This window comes from Meriones unguiculatus (assembly GCF_030254825.1).
Source record: "Meriones unguiculatus strain TT.TT164.6M chromosome 13 unlocalized genomic scaffold, Bangor_MerUng_6.1 Chr13, whole genome shotgun sequence".
NCBI lineage: Eukaryota > Metazoa > Chordata > Mammalia > Rodentia > Muridae > Meriones > Meriones unguiculatus.
The window spans coordinates 2,416,504-2,431,281 of record NW_026843580.1 but is presented as its reverse complement, the minus strand read 5'-3'; the positions used below and the strand labels follow the sequence as shown (position 1 = coordinate 2,431,281).

At 38.1% G+C, this 14,778-nt stretch overlaps 1 protein-coding gene and 1 non-coding gene across 2 annotated transcripts in view; both read left to right on the top strand.

The window, feature by feature from the left end:
- Nucleotides 1–11,720, top strand: part of LOC110543396 (vomeronasal type-2 receptor 116-like) — a gene marked incomplete at its 3' end in the record, with an annotated part of 47,890 nt that extends 36,170 nt beyond the window's left edge. The window contains 2 exon segments of the mRNA XM_060375823.1: nucleotides 742–865; nucleotides 10,813–11,720. Coding sequence (XP_060231806.1) covers nucleotides 742–865; nucleotides 10,813–11,720 — 1,032 coding nt within the window.
- A 182-nt stretch (nucleotides 11,721–11,902) lies between these two features.
- LOC132650505 (U6 spliceosomal RNA) lies at nucleotides 11,903–12,010 on the top strand. The gene has a single exon (XR_009588855.1). It is a non-coding gene; the product is annotated as a U6 spliceosomal RNA (small nuclear RNA).
- Nucleotides 12,011–14,778: the final 2,768 nt, after the last annotated feature.

Here is a 14,778-nt window from a genome sequence, read left to right as displayed (position 1 = left end):
GTCTCATCAGGGCTGGCTGCATCATCTTCCTCTCTGTCCTGGCAAGGCTGCAACCCACCCCCCAACCCTGGGAAGGTGATCAAAGAGCCAGACATTGCGTTCATGTCAGAGACAGCTCATGACCCCTTACTAGGAACCAACTTGAAATCTGAGCCCTCTATGGGCTTTCTCTGAGCAGAGTGTCTAAGTCTGCTCCATGCATGGTCCTTGGTTAGAGGATTAGTCATCTTTCCAGGTAACCCTGGCCCTAGGTTTTTGGCTATGTTTGTCTCCTTATTGAGTTCCTATCCTCTCAAGGTCTTTTTATTTATCTCTTCTTCCATAAGGTTCTCTGCACCTCACAGAAATGTCTGTATAAAACTCTTCACACATATGCCCAAAGATTCATTTCCATGGTGAAGCCAAGCCCTGTCAAGTTCTCAACATTCACAACCACAGTGGATATGAAAACTCACCCTAATAGCAAATATAGAGACCGCTTTCTAGAGCCATACTGTGACCTTTTAGAACATTACTTTAATGACATATTCTTAACTGCAGCTTAATGTATCGTACCAATATTTAAGCATTTAGTCTACGTAGAGCCAAAGCTGCCAAAATTAGCTACACCCAAATCGATTGTTTTCAATAGCATGTGTAATCATTTGAAAATTTACTATTCAGTGATACTCAGAAATTCTCTACTTTCTTGGATTTTTCACAAAAGATTGAGCATTTGCCAATAACTTTTATTTCCTTCAGATTCCTCGGTCTGTGTGCAGTGAGAGCTGTAGGCCAGGATTCAGGAAAGCCACTCAGGAAGGCAAGGCTGTCTGCTGCTTTGATTGCACTCCTTGTGCAGAAAATGAGATTTCGAATGAGACAGGTAAATACAGGCTTACAGAGGATTTTCTTATCTGTACACAGGTTATCTGCAATACCTAAGCAAATGGAACAGGACTGGAGAGAAGATAATGATCTTTTTCCTTGATTAGAAATTTAAACACTGCTGTTACTTTTATTTTCTTTTAGATAGATATAGATACACAGATAAATACATACCCAGATATATAGTTAATTCATAGATAGATAAAACACTGTAGGCATTAAAGTCATCCTTTACTCACATTGCTGATCCATTGCAAATATTCTTCCCTAAAGAGAACCACATTGACCAAAAATTAGCAGTCTATTTCTTTCCACCATAGACACAGTGTTTTGAGCCCCATTTCCTTATGGTCACATTTAAGATTCACTTAAGGCTTGGATTTCTCACAACCTATTTATGTTCATTCTTAGTACAAGTGTTTTTTAACATTGCAGGTGACTGAAGATTTGGATTTGACTTCCTTTGTACATGTATTTTATCTTTAGGATAAAGTTTCTTACTGAAAATCAATTACTTCATATAATTTGTTCTTTTGAATCTGCCTCACTTTTCGTAAAGACAGACTCTTTCTCACACAATATAATAAGAATAAATTTCCTCTCCCTCTACTTCTCTCAGTTTTCCCTTACCTTCGCTCTCATCCAGATTTATTCATTATCTCTGTTTCACTAGAAAAGAACATGCTTCTGAGAAATAATAACAAAACATAACAAATTAACATATAAATAGGTAAAATACAATGCATCATTTCAAAGTTGGAAAAGACAAGACAAAAGAAAAGAAAAAGCCCCAAGAGAGGGCACAGGAATCAGAGACTCACTTGTTTACACTTTCAGCAGTACAATAAAAGTGCTAAACCTCTTGTCTTGGCAGCAACCTGGTTTTCTGGGGATTTCCATGGCATCTTTTTAGGAAACAGCTCAAGTTCATGAAACCCAGTCCTGGTACTTGAAGCTGCATTAGTTGACAAGAGATGGCCAGTTGAGTTTCTTTCTGCCAGCTATTGGGAGACTTCATAAGGAGATTTCATTAGGACTTCTTTAGGCTAACCTCATTCAAGATAATCTTTTGTATCTCCATCCATTTGCCTGAAAATTTCACAGTATCATTTTTTAAATACCTTATTTATAGTCCATCATGTGAATGTATCATATAAGCTTTATTCATTCTTCTGTTGAGGGACATCTAGGTTGTTTTTAGTTTCTGGATTTGTGAATAGGGCAGCAGTGAACATGGTTAATAAAGCATCCCTGTGGTAGGATGAAGCATCCTTTGTGTATATTCCCAAGAGTGGTAAAAATGAATCTTATGGGAGATTGATTCTCATCGTTCTAAGAAAATAGTACACTAATTACAATGTGCTGTAAAAGTTTTCACTCCCACCAGTAATGGAGTAGAGTTCTTACTCCACATCCTTTCCAGCATGAGCTGGTACCTATATTTTTGTTCTTAGTCATTCTTAAAGGTGCAAGATGGGATGTCAGAGTAGTTTTGCTTATCCTCAGTTTGTGGAGAGCAACAGATGTCTTTGGCAATAGCCTAAGTTGTTTGGGAGTTCTCTAGGGCCCCATTAGCTAACAATTATATGTTACTCATTCTTCACACTAGATTGTTCATTTGGTGTATAGAGATGTCTAGTTGAAGTTGGGCTCCTCCATATGTATATTTAAGAGGCTTCTACTGTACTCCTGTCCAATACAACACCAGATGCACTTATTTTTACCTATTCATCCTCACATTTGCTTCTGTACTCCACTCTTTTCTCCATCCCTCATTTGATCTTCTAGTTCCTGTCTCACCTCATATTCTTCCATAAATATTAATTCTATTTCTACTTCCTAAGATTATTTTTCTCTCTTCTAGTCCCTTACTTTATACCTAAACTCAGTGACTATATCTAGTGTAGCCTGCTTATCAATAATTAACAGGTTAAAAGCCTCACATAAATTAATGCATGCTATATTTGTTTTTGGTTCTGGTTACTTCACTCAGAATTTTATTCCCTTAATTTTATTCCATTATTTCCATTAATTTACCCAGAAATTTCACAGTATGTTCGAAGTTCCAAGATCCCCTTAATGAGATTAATTTCTTTCTCATTGTCCTGATTCATGTGAGCCAAATCACAAAACTCAAGTTCATGAACTCAGTCTTCAATACAAAGATGTTCAGAAAGCTGCCATGTGATGCACATAATTCCCACTTGGAAACTATGTAGAAACATAGTCATGATGTCATACATTATGAAGAGATATAAAGATTTCTGTATCTATTATGGTTAATCTATACTTTTGTTATTTCTGTAATTTCTATAACTAAACTCAAATATACTGGTGAAGATTTTCAGACCTGAAAGAATGTGACAATAATCATTAGCTCATCTAGACCAAATTGCCTATGACTTTTAAACAGTATTAATGGATCATTTGCCATATATGAAAAAGATTAATGTGGAATCATGTCTTGTGACAACTAGCCAAAATTGCAATTATATCATATACTGCTTAATTAAATGTTAGTTGAATGAGTAACCAGAGAGATATGAATGTATCTGATCTAGTAATAAACACGGCGAATTAGGAGCATCACTAGTTCCTGGTCAGGATGTAGAAATTAGAAAATTCTTGTATCAAAATGAATTCTGGGAAATAAATCTGGCACAGTGTAAGTGAATTCATGGAACTAGAAAATGAGAATTGAGGTAGAATATTGAATAGAGACAGAAAAACATAAGTCAAACATAAATAAGATGTAAGTCACTAATCAGATTGGATATTTTGACATTGAAATTTTCTGTAAGAATTATCTCTTTGGAAAACATATTTTAAAATAAAAACACATTTAAAAATAGGTGTTTCCTTTTCTATATTGTTAAATATATATTTATGAACAAAAATTCTACCTCGCAGGTGCATGTTGAACTATCAACTGGTGTTGCCATTGTGCAGGTCTCAATTAGATCACAATGTTGTATGGAATTTTGTCTATGTGATCTTCTGTTAAAAGTGCTGCATTAAAGTCAATTGTTATTACTATATTAAGGTAAACCTGTGGTTTTAGATCTGTAGAATTTCTTTTAAGTACTTGGGAACATCACTTCTGGATATATCTCTGTGAAATCTGGTGCGCATCTTGGGACCTCTGCTTCTGCTCAACTAATGTGTTTATTTTTCATTTTCGCTATTTCTTATTCTAAAAATTATACTAGAACTTCATAATCCCCAAGTCCTTCCATAAAGATTTCATTAATTTATTTCAACTTTATTGACTATTTTTATTTTTTATTGAAAACAATTATTTTTCATACAAGATATCCTGATAGTAGTTTCCACTTCCTCTATTTCTAATCCCCAGAATTCCCTCCGTTTCTGTTACCATTGTTGATTTTATTTCCATTTGTAGTTCTTGGACACTTTTATTTGTTTACTTCAACTGTTTGAGATTTCTTGGCTTTCTTTAAGAGATTTGGTCATTCCCCCCCCCCTTTTTTTTTAGTTTTCATCTATTGCTTCATGAGATTTATCCTTTTTCACCTTAAGGACCTCTACCATCTTTACAAAATTTGTTTTAAGGTCTTTTACTGGTGCATCAGCTATGTTGGAATATTCTGGGTCTGCTGTTTTAGCATACCTAAGTGGTAGTGTAAACATGTTCCCTTGGCTGTTATTGATTTTGGTGTTATACCATCACCTAGGCATCTTGATATGGGGTGATTACATGTCTAGGAGAGGATTTCTGGATATTTGTCTTTGTTGAGTGGGTGTTTTGTTCCTTGGCTTTTGTTATCTTTCTGGATTTTGGAGAGTGTGGAGGCTGTGTGTTGCCTGTTTTACAGGGTGTGTTCACGGGGAATGCTTCCTGGTGTTGGGGCTGACATTCTGGAATGAGTAGGGGGAAGAAAAGTTGGAGGAGAAAGTCCATGTGATCTGTAATGGATGGAATCAGAGAAGGGGGAACAAAAATTTTCTGCTCAAGACAGGAAAATAGACAGGGGAATAAGATCTCAGAAGTGTGAGTGTGTGGGTCTATGTTGAAGGATATTGAATTGCATTATGAACCCTTAGTTTATGAACTATAAAAAAAATCTTTTTCTAAATGGCTCAAGTTTTGATCCTAGAGCTTTAAGCGTACTGTAAAAGTACTTCTGGTGTGGTTCAGCCCTAGAACACACCTTTTAATTAATTTAAATTATTAATTTAAATTAATTAAATTTCTGCTTTTTGTAAACAGAATTAAATATAATTAACCCTAGGTAAAGAAGTGGAACAAGAAACCAGCTGACATGGGTTAAACACAAAGAAAGGACTTCAAGTTGTAGTATATTTATGAATGGAGAAGAGACTAGTCCAGCTAGTGGGTGTCCTCTTCTGTCTCTATGACCTCTACTACTAGGATTTCCTGCTTGAGTACACATCATATCCTCCAATGAGCCTACCCTGTTTTAGATCTCCAGCTTGTCACAGAGAAACACCTACCCTCAGTTTCTCTTTGTCTACTGGCATTCTGTCTTACTCTCATTCTCCCCAGGTCTGATCTTCACCCTCTTAACTCTCTGTGTCTGTTTCCTAACTTGTTCCCTCACTTCAACCACTATCTTTATCTGTATTATATCCCTTCTGAGTGAGATTTATGCATCCTTCCTTGAATCCTCAATGCCACTTATTGTCTTTGTGTCTGTGCTTCGTAGTATGCTTACCCTGTACTATATGGCTAAATTCCACTAATAAGTGAGTGCATACTAGGTGTATCATTGTGGGTCTGGATTGCCTGACTCAGGATGATCTTTTTTAGTCGCATCCATTTGCCTGCAAATTTCATTATTTCTTTGGTTTTAATAGCTGAGTATTATTCTATTGAGAGACGGGAACACCAATCACACACAAAATATTTGACCCAAAGTTTCCCCCCTCCCTTACAGGATTTGCAGGGATAAAAATAGAGCAGAGTTTGAGGGAATGCCTATCCAATGCCAGTCCCAAGCAAACACTCACCTAATCAGAGAGTGTTAACCCCTGACACTACAAAGGAAGCTCTGCTAAACTTGCATACCACAGCCTGACAGAGTTGTCCTCTGACAGGTGCTACTTAGCAGTATCTCAAAACAGATATCCACAGTCACATCGAAACATTGGATGATACATACAAAGTCTTGTGGAAAAGTGGGAGGAAAGAGAAAAGGACCTGACAGTGACAGGAGCTCCACAAGAAGACCAACAGAGTCAACTATTTAGGGCCCAGAGGTGCCTGCTGAGACTGAAGCATCAACCAGAAACAATGCAAAAACTGAACCTAGGCTCCCTATAAAGATTAGAAGATGGGCAGCTTAGACCTCCTATGGGTCCTCTAGTAAGGAAAATGGAGATGTCATTGGACATGGACTCACTTGCCAGCTTTTTGATCACTTTCCCCTGACAGGACTGTCTGTTCAGGTTTTGGCAGAAGAGACATGCTCAGTCCTGATGCAATTTGATGAGCTGTGAGGTTAGGAAAGGGAGATTTCCTTTTCTGAGAAAAAGGGTAGGGAAAGGGAAAGAGAGTAAGGGTAGGACTGGGAGGGGAAAAGTGACGGGGTTACAAGAATGTAAGGTGAATAAAAATAGATAGAATAAAACAAAACATACACCCTTTCACGAGAAGGGGAAAAAAGAATGGAGAAGGGACCTCTTCCTTCTGGCACATGAGTTGTGCGTGAAAGGTTTGTTTCCATATGAAATGTAGGCTGAGTGTAGGCTGAGTAAAAAAGTCAGCTGGGTGATGTCTCTGCTACCCTAGACCAAAAGGATTTCACAACAGCATGTGACTCCTCTTTCTTGGTAAAATTCAATGATTGGGATTTTTCCATGTGGGTTCCCTAGTAATGAGAAACTGTCTCTGACATGAATTGATTGGGCTGCTCTGTGATCACCTCCCCCTGAGGGAGATGCAGCCTTACCAGGCCACTGAGGAAGACAATGCAGGCACTTCTGATGAGAACTGATATAATAGGATCAGATAGAAGGAGTGAAGGACCTACCCTAGCAGTGGACTCGGAGAGGGGCATGGGTGGAGAAGAGGGAGGACTGTGGGATTGGGATGGAAAGAGGAAGGGAACTACAGGTGGGATACAAAAGGAATAAAGTGCAATTAATAAATACAATATATTATAATAAAAATAGACCTACTTTAGACTTCTTGTTTCCCTGAAGAGAGCCTGTCTTTAGTTATCAGGGGTGCATGATGGATTTGGGATCTGAGACAAAGCAAAAAGTGAGGAGAGAAAAGATAGTGGGGGAAGATTTGTGAAATCCACAGGAGATAAGAGGTGCCTGGATATATACCACAGGCAAACCAAGGAGACCAACACCAGAAGGCCTGCTAACGCTCCCATGCCCGCCCATTCCTTCAGATGATTCATGGCTGCAGCAATCCATGTTGATAATCCTGTGGCTAGTCCTGCGTCCACTCTGGTAGAATTTACTGTGACAATGGCCACTCTCAGCTGCTCCATCGTAGTATCGAATTCTCCAGTCCAATTACCTAAAATATAGCTCGACAATTGTTTAGACAGATTTGCAACACAGGAAAAATTCTCATGTTGTATGCTAGTAACACAAAGTCCAGCATACTTTCATTGACAGCCAAGTTGAGCGATTTGCCATAGGGTATCAATTTGCTCCTGCAAGAGGTCAATCCTCTGATTGACCACCATCAAGCTTCCTTTTAGTTGAGCACTAATTCCTTTATGTACAACTAAGGCATGAGCTACATTGGCTAAAAGATTATTCAGGGTCTGAGCAGTCTGCCCAGTATGACTCATAGCTAATGCCCTGGTGGTAGCTCCACCAGCCGCCAATGAGATGGTAGTGACAATGGTGGCTGTAGTTCCAAGATCCCTTTTCTGTCTGAAGAGAGTCATAGCGTGAGGGGCATCAATGGGCACAGGCACCCAGTGAGGCATGCGAGTAACCAGGGCATACCTAAATTTACTAGCATTCCAGCATTGAGTCTCACAACAGTGTGATGCAGCCATGATCATTCAGGCCTTTACAGCCATTGAAGCAGGACATTCTCCCCAAGCATGGTTGGATACCATAAAAAGCTAAAATGATACGCTCAGGATGCGAGGCTAAGCACTGCACTCAGGGTCAGCAGCTTTCGACCCAGAGAAGAGCATGTCTGATTGCATGCAGGTTGATGCCCCAGGTCCCGCCTCTGAGAAAAAGGTATCAGACAGGTCTGATGCTCTTTGGGTGGATGACACCTAAATGAACATCAGTACAAAGTCCCAATTTATTTCTAATATCAGAGATCAGACCTCTACTCTTGCCTGATGCGTCTAAAACAAAAAGGGGGAACTGTAGAGAGCTGCAGAATGCTATGCCTTAAAGATGGAGCTGGTTTTCGCCTTCCACCTTCCCGATGGTGAGTGCTCTCTGTCATGAACAATTCCACATTTGGCTAAGGCTGAGGATCTGGCTTGCTTCCATGTATGTGGACCTATCTGCATTGCCCCCGTGGCACGCCTGGGTTGGCTACCCAGAGGCTATTTAAGCTGTGGGCTGGCTTTCCCCAGGGTCTGAGGATTGTTCAAGGTTCCTGAATAAACTGCATTGAAAAAAAAAAAAAAGAGGTGCCTGGAAAGCTGCCAAGGCGGGTCTGCTTTGAGGCTTAGGATGATAATGGGGCATTTGATCTAGGAGAAGTCTGTGGGCAGCCTGCCTGGTTTTCTGGCAGGAATGACCAGTGGTTTCCTAGGGTTTTCCTTCTGGAGTTGAAAGCTGGGACATAGCAAGGAGTAGGGAGAGGTAAAATAGGAGGGGAATGTCTGTGGAACCCACAGGAAATGTAGGCAGGGAGCAAGAGAGGCTGCAGCAGGTGTTCTGCTGAACCACTAAGGATGAGGTCTGGAAAAACAGGAAGAAAAGAATGTTGCGGGCAGTCTATCTGGTTCTCTGGCAGGCATGGTTTCCATTTGGCTTTTTGTCAGCATCTCTCCTTTACAATTTTCCACATGTGTTCAATGTATCACAGGTATGCTGCCCCCTACCAACACTTCTCAACACTAATCCTTAACCATCTCTTTAACAGTTTCTTTTTTTTTTTTTTTTTCATTTTCGTGTATGTCCTATTTTATTTCATCATGGACCATTGGATTCAGACTGTACTTGAGCAAAGTGTTGTCTTCAGTTGTGACACAAGCAAAATTATTAACTTGTTCTTTCTTTGGATATCTTTGCAGGACATAGTTTTAGCAGGGAAAGGAAGACAATCCCCTCACTTTTCTTCAGCTCATACTTAACAGAACCAACCAGGAAACTTATCCTTATTTGTTGATGTAATTGTTAATGCAATACATGTGTAGCCTGGAAGCAGGCAATTCACAGTCCTCATTTTATATGTATTTTGCCTTCATTTCCGTTACATTTCTTGAGTGTTGAAGCAGATGCTTTAGAAGTCCTTTTTTATTGATGGAGATTAAGGCAAAACTTCTTCTCAGAATATTCCACAGTCACACTTCTCTGCCCTCAGCACAGATCACTGTGAAAGGCTTCTTTGAGTAAGGACAGTGTTACTTTGCAATGTGTGTAAACACAAACATTCAGAAGATTGTTTGACAATAAGTAGATTGAGCTGAATAATCTTAAGCTGATTTCCTCCTTATATAATATGACCTCCCTCCCCCCAACCATGAAATTTCATGTGGGCTTATAAAACCAGGAATGAATTAATCTTTGTAAATATTCCTCCTGTTCATCTTAGTTACATTGTTTGTCCATAAATATATTCAATATACAAAAGTAGGAGCACTTCAGTCATGAATATAAAAAATCATTCACAGTTTTCTCTTAGTGACTATATTTTGAAACAATATATAAATCAAAATATGATAAACACATGATAAAAATAAAAATTCAAAGATTCACTGATTCAATATTAAAGAATAAACAAAGCCTATTTTTAGAAAGAAGTGTTATTTTATATAAATTAATTAATTATCATATATCATGTAGCTCAATTAAATCAGAGATAGACTTCTATGCCTAAAGCAAACATTTTACAATAGAAAATAAAAAACAAATCACTCATAACAGAAGCAAACAGATAAGTTGTGAATGTTGAAAACAGTTGAGAAAATACCTTGAGAAAAGGAAAAGAAACAAGAGAGTAAAACAGAGATTTTATTGTCCTGAAAATACACTGGATAAATATTCAACTAAAATGTTAAACATGAGAAAATCCATTGATGTGGTGTTGGTTGTCAGAAATTCACAAAGTTTTAATTTATGTAAATGAATATGGCATTAAAAAAGAATTGTATATGTTTTTAATTCAAGATGGAAGACACAAATGTTTAGGAGCAAAGTATTCAATATTCTTTTTTGAATGACTAGAAATATTTCAAAAGGTCTCTCAAAATATGGCAAATTTTCTGTAACTAAATATAACAATGTATTAGTAGTGCAGAATTTAAGCTTTATGAACAAAATGGTATGTTTTATTCCAAAATTATTAACAGTATGAAACAAACTAGAGAATTATTGGATTATGAGAAAATACATAAAGGTAAGTCTCATAGTTGAGAATAATACTTTTTGTTAATTAATTTTTTTAATTAATTTCAAACACTGTTGTACATATTGTACAAAATACAAGACCAGAATTAGAGATTATTTTCACAAGGGGATGTAAAAATGCAATTAGAATTATACACTATAATTCAGTAATCTTATTACTGAATAAGCAACCTACACAGAGGAGTAACATTGAGCTTCTTTGATTTTTGTCACCATAGATAAAGATGGCTTTATAGATTTGAAATGATTCATAGAGTATTTAAATATATGTTTCTGAAACAATAAAGGAAGGTGAGTCAAGGAACATTCAATGAGCTGAGGCTGAGTAACAACTTAGGGAGGAAGGGGACTACCTGAGGATTGAATCACAGACACTTCATTTCTAAACAGATATGGAGCATTGTGTAAAGTGTCCAGAAAGTCACTATGCAGACCCAAACAAGAACGACTGTCTCAAGAAAACTGTGAGCTTTTGGACCTACGAAGACCCCTTGGGGATGGCTCTCACCATCACAGCACTGTGCTTCTCTGCACTCACAGCTGCGGTCCTAGTAGTCTTTGTGAAGCACAGAGGCACAGCTATTGTCAAGGCCAACAATCGGGCTCTGAGCTACACCCTGCTGTTGACACTCATCATCTGTTTCCTCAGTTCCTTGCTCTTTATTGGCCACCCCAACACAACCACCTGCATAATGCAGCAGACAGTGTTTGGGATTTTGTTCACTGTGGCTCTCTCCACAGTGTTGGCCAAAGTTATCACAGTGGTTATTGCATTCAAAGTCACTGTTCCAGCTAGACTGGTAAGGTGGTTAACGGTATCAAGAGCCCCTAATTTCATCATTCCTTTCTGCACACTGATCCAACTTATTCTCTGTGGAGTCTGGTTGTTTTCCTCTCCACCCTTCGTTGAAAAAGATGTTCATGCAGAACATGCCCACATCATCATTGTGTGCAACAAGGGTTCAGCAGTTGCTTTCCACTGTGTCTTGGGATACCTCTGCTCCTTGGCACTTGGGAGTTACACCATGGCCTTCTTGTGCAGGAATAGGCCTGACACATTCAATGAAGCCAAGTTTCTGTCATTCAGCATGCAGGTATTCTTCTGTGTGTGGGTCACCTTCCTCCCAGTCTACCACAGCACAAAGGGGAAGGTCATGGTGGCTATGGAAGTCTTCTCTATTCTGGCCTCCAGTGCAGCACTGCTTGGCTTGATCTTTGCCCCCAAGTGCTACATCATTTTGATAAGGCCAGATAAGAACTGCTGTCTCGACATCAGGCACAAAACCCATTCAAGAAGAAATTTTCATTTCAAATGTAATTTAAAAATTAAAATTATTCTATGTTAGTGAATTAAATATAATGGCTGAAACAAATATCCCACCATTCTTAACATATTATTCAGTGTCTTGCCATCTCTTAATCTCTAATAATATGATGTGATTTTGTTGGTTCATAATTCTTCATTTAATTTCATTAAAGTGTGCTAGTTTTGACAGCACATATGCTAAAATTGGAATATATATATAGAAAATTCGCATGGCCCATCCACAAAGATGACATGCAAATTTGTGGAGCATTCCATATTTTTTGAAATCAGGATCCTTCAATTTGCTGGATACAATAAAGATAAACATTACCTCAGAGTAAAGGGTTGGAAAAAGGTTTTCTAAGCTAACAGACACAAGAAGCAAGTTAAAGTAGACATTCTGGTATTTAGTAAAATAGACTTTCAAACAAAATAATCAAAAGAGATGGGGAAAGGCACTTCATTGTCATCAACTGTAACATACCAAGCTGAGGTCTCAATTCTGCATATCTATGCACCATACACAAGGACATCACATTCATAAAAGAAACATTACTAATATAAATCACACATCAATCCACACAAGTTAATAGTTGAAGATTTCATCATCCCACTCTCACCAATGGACAGATCATCAGTACTGAAACTAAACAGAGAAATAATAAAAATAACAGACATCATGAATCAAATGGACCTAATATTTATCTACAGAACTTTTTACCTAACACAAAAGAATATACATTCTTCTCAGCACCTCAGGGAATATTTTCCAAAATTGACCATATACCTGGTCATAAAGCAAGCCTCAAGAGATATAAAAAAAATGAAATAACCCCTTGTATCATATCAGATCACCATGGATTAAAGCTGGACCTCAGAAACAACAGAAAGTCTGCAAACTCATGGAAAATGAACACTCCCTGCTCAATCACCACTGTTTCAGGGAAGAAATGAGGAAAGGACTTAAAAATTTTCCTAGGGTCCAATGAAAATAAAGACTCAACTTACCCAAACTCATGGGCTATATTAAAGGCATTGCTAGGAGGAAATTTCATAATATCAAATGACTTCATGAGACAACTGGAACCAAGAGCTTATTCTTTGAGAACCAAGAGCTTGTTCTTTGAGAAAATCAACAAGATAGACCCCTAGCCAATAACTACAAAGCAGAAGGAGAGTTTTCAAATTATCAAAATCAGAAATGAAATGTGGAACATAACAACAGACCCTGGGGAAATCCACAGAATCATTAGGTCTTACTTCAAAAGCCTGTATTCCATGAAATATGAAAACCTAAAGAAAATTAATTATTTTCTCAAAAGATTTCACTTACCAAAGCTAAATCAAGAGCAGGTAAAATATTTCTACCGTCCAAAAATACCAAAGGAAACACCTAAGGAAATAGAAACAGTCATCAAAAGTCTTCCAACCATATAAGTGAGTATATCCCATGTTTGTCTTTCTCCTTCTGGGATATTTCACTCAGAATGATCTTTTCTAGATCCCACCATTTGCCTGCAAATTTCATGATTTCCTCCTTTTTGATTGCTGAGTAGTATTCCATTGTATAAAAATACCACAATTTCTGTTCCTATAAGATATGATAAACATAATGAAATCTATACACCTAAAAAAGATAATCAATTGAGCGGACATGGGGTAAGATGATCAATCCTCATTTAGAAAGACAGATGGGATGTGCATTGAACGTATGACAGGAGTCTACTGAGCGCATCTGAAAGACTCTTAACTAGCAGTGTTTTCAAAGCAAAGACTCATGACCAAACCTTTGGCAGAGTACAGGGAATCATAAGAAAGAAGGGGAGTTAGTCTGATGGGGAAAGGATAGGAGCTCCACAAGGACCAAATATATCTGGGCACAGGGTCCTTTCTGAGACTGACATTCAACCAAGGACCATGTATGGATATAACCTAGAACCTCCACTCAGATGTAGCCTGTGGTAGCTCAGTAACCAATTGGTTTCCCAAAGTGAGGGGAACAGGGACTATTTCTAACAGGAACTCAATGACTGGCTCTTTGGTCTCCCCACCCCCGAAGGGAGGAGCAGTCCTGTTAAGCCACAGAGGAGGGCTTTGCAGCCAGTCCTGAAGATACCTGATAAAACAGGATCAGATGAATGGGTGGAGGTCCCCCCTATCAGTGGACTTGGAAAGGGGCACGGTGGAGATGAGGGAGAGAGGGAGGGACTGGGAGGGAATGAGGGATCGGGACACGGCTGGGATACAGAGTTAATAAAATGTAACTGATAAAAAAAAAGTCTTCCAACCAAAACAATGCCAAAGTCCAGAGGTTTCAGCTCAGATTTCTATCCGACTTTTAAAGAAGAGATAATAACATTTTTCCTCAAATCATTCCACAAAATAGAAACAGACAGAACTTTGTTATAATCATCCTATGAAGCCACAGTCTCTCTAATTCTGAAACCACACAAATACTCAACAAAGAAAGATAATTTCAGAGCAATCTCCCTCATGAGCATTGATGCAGAAATACTCAATAAAATTCTTTCAACCTGAATCCAAGAACATATTAAATATATCATCTATCATGATCAAGTAACCTTCACCCCAAAGATGCAGGGATGGTTCAGTAAATGAAACGCCATCAAGGCAGGGGTTGGAGAGATAGCTCGAGTTTCAGAGCACTAGCTGCTATTCCAGAAGTCCTGGGTTCAATTCCCAACAACCACAGGGTCGCTGATAACCATATATAATTTGATCTCATGCCCTCTTCTGGTGTGTTGTTCTACATCCAGACAGAACATTGTATACATAATAAAATAAAAATACTTAAAAAAATCCATCAATGTAATCGAAAATGTTAACAAAGTGAAAGAAAAAATAATCACATGATAAACTCATAAGATGAAAAAAAAAAACCAAAAAACCCACAAACATTTGATCAAAACCAAAACCTTTTTCATGTTAAAAGTCTTGAAGTTATCAGGGATACAAGGTGAATACCTAAGTGAATAAAGTCAATATACAGCAAGCCAATAGACAACATCAAATTACATGGAGACTCAAAG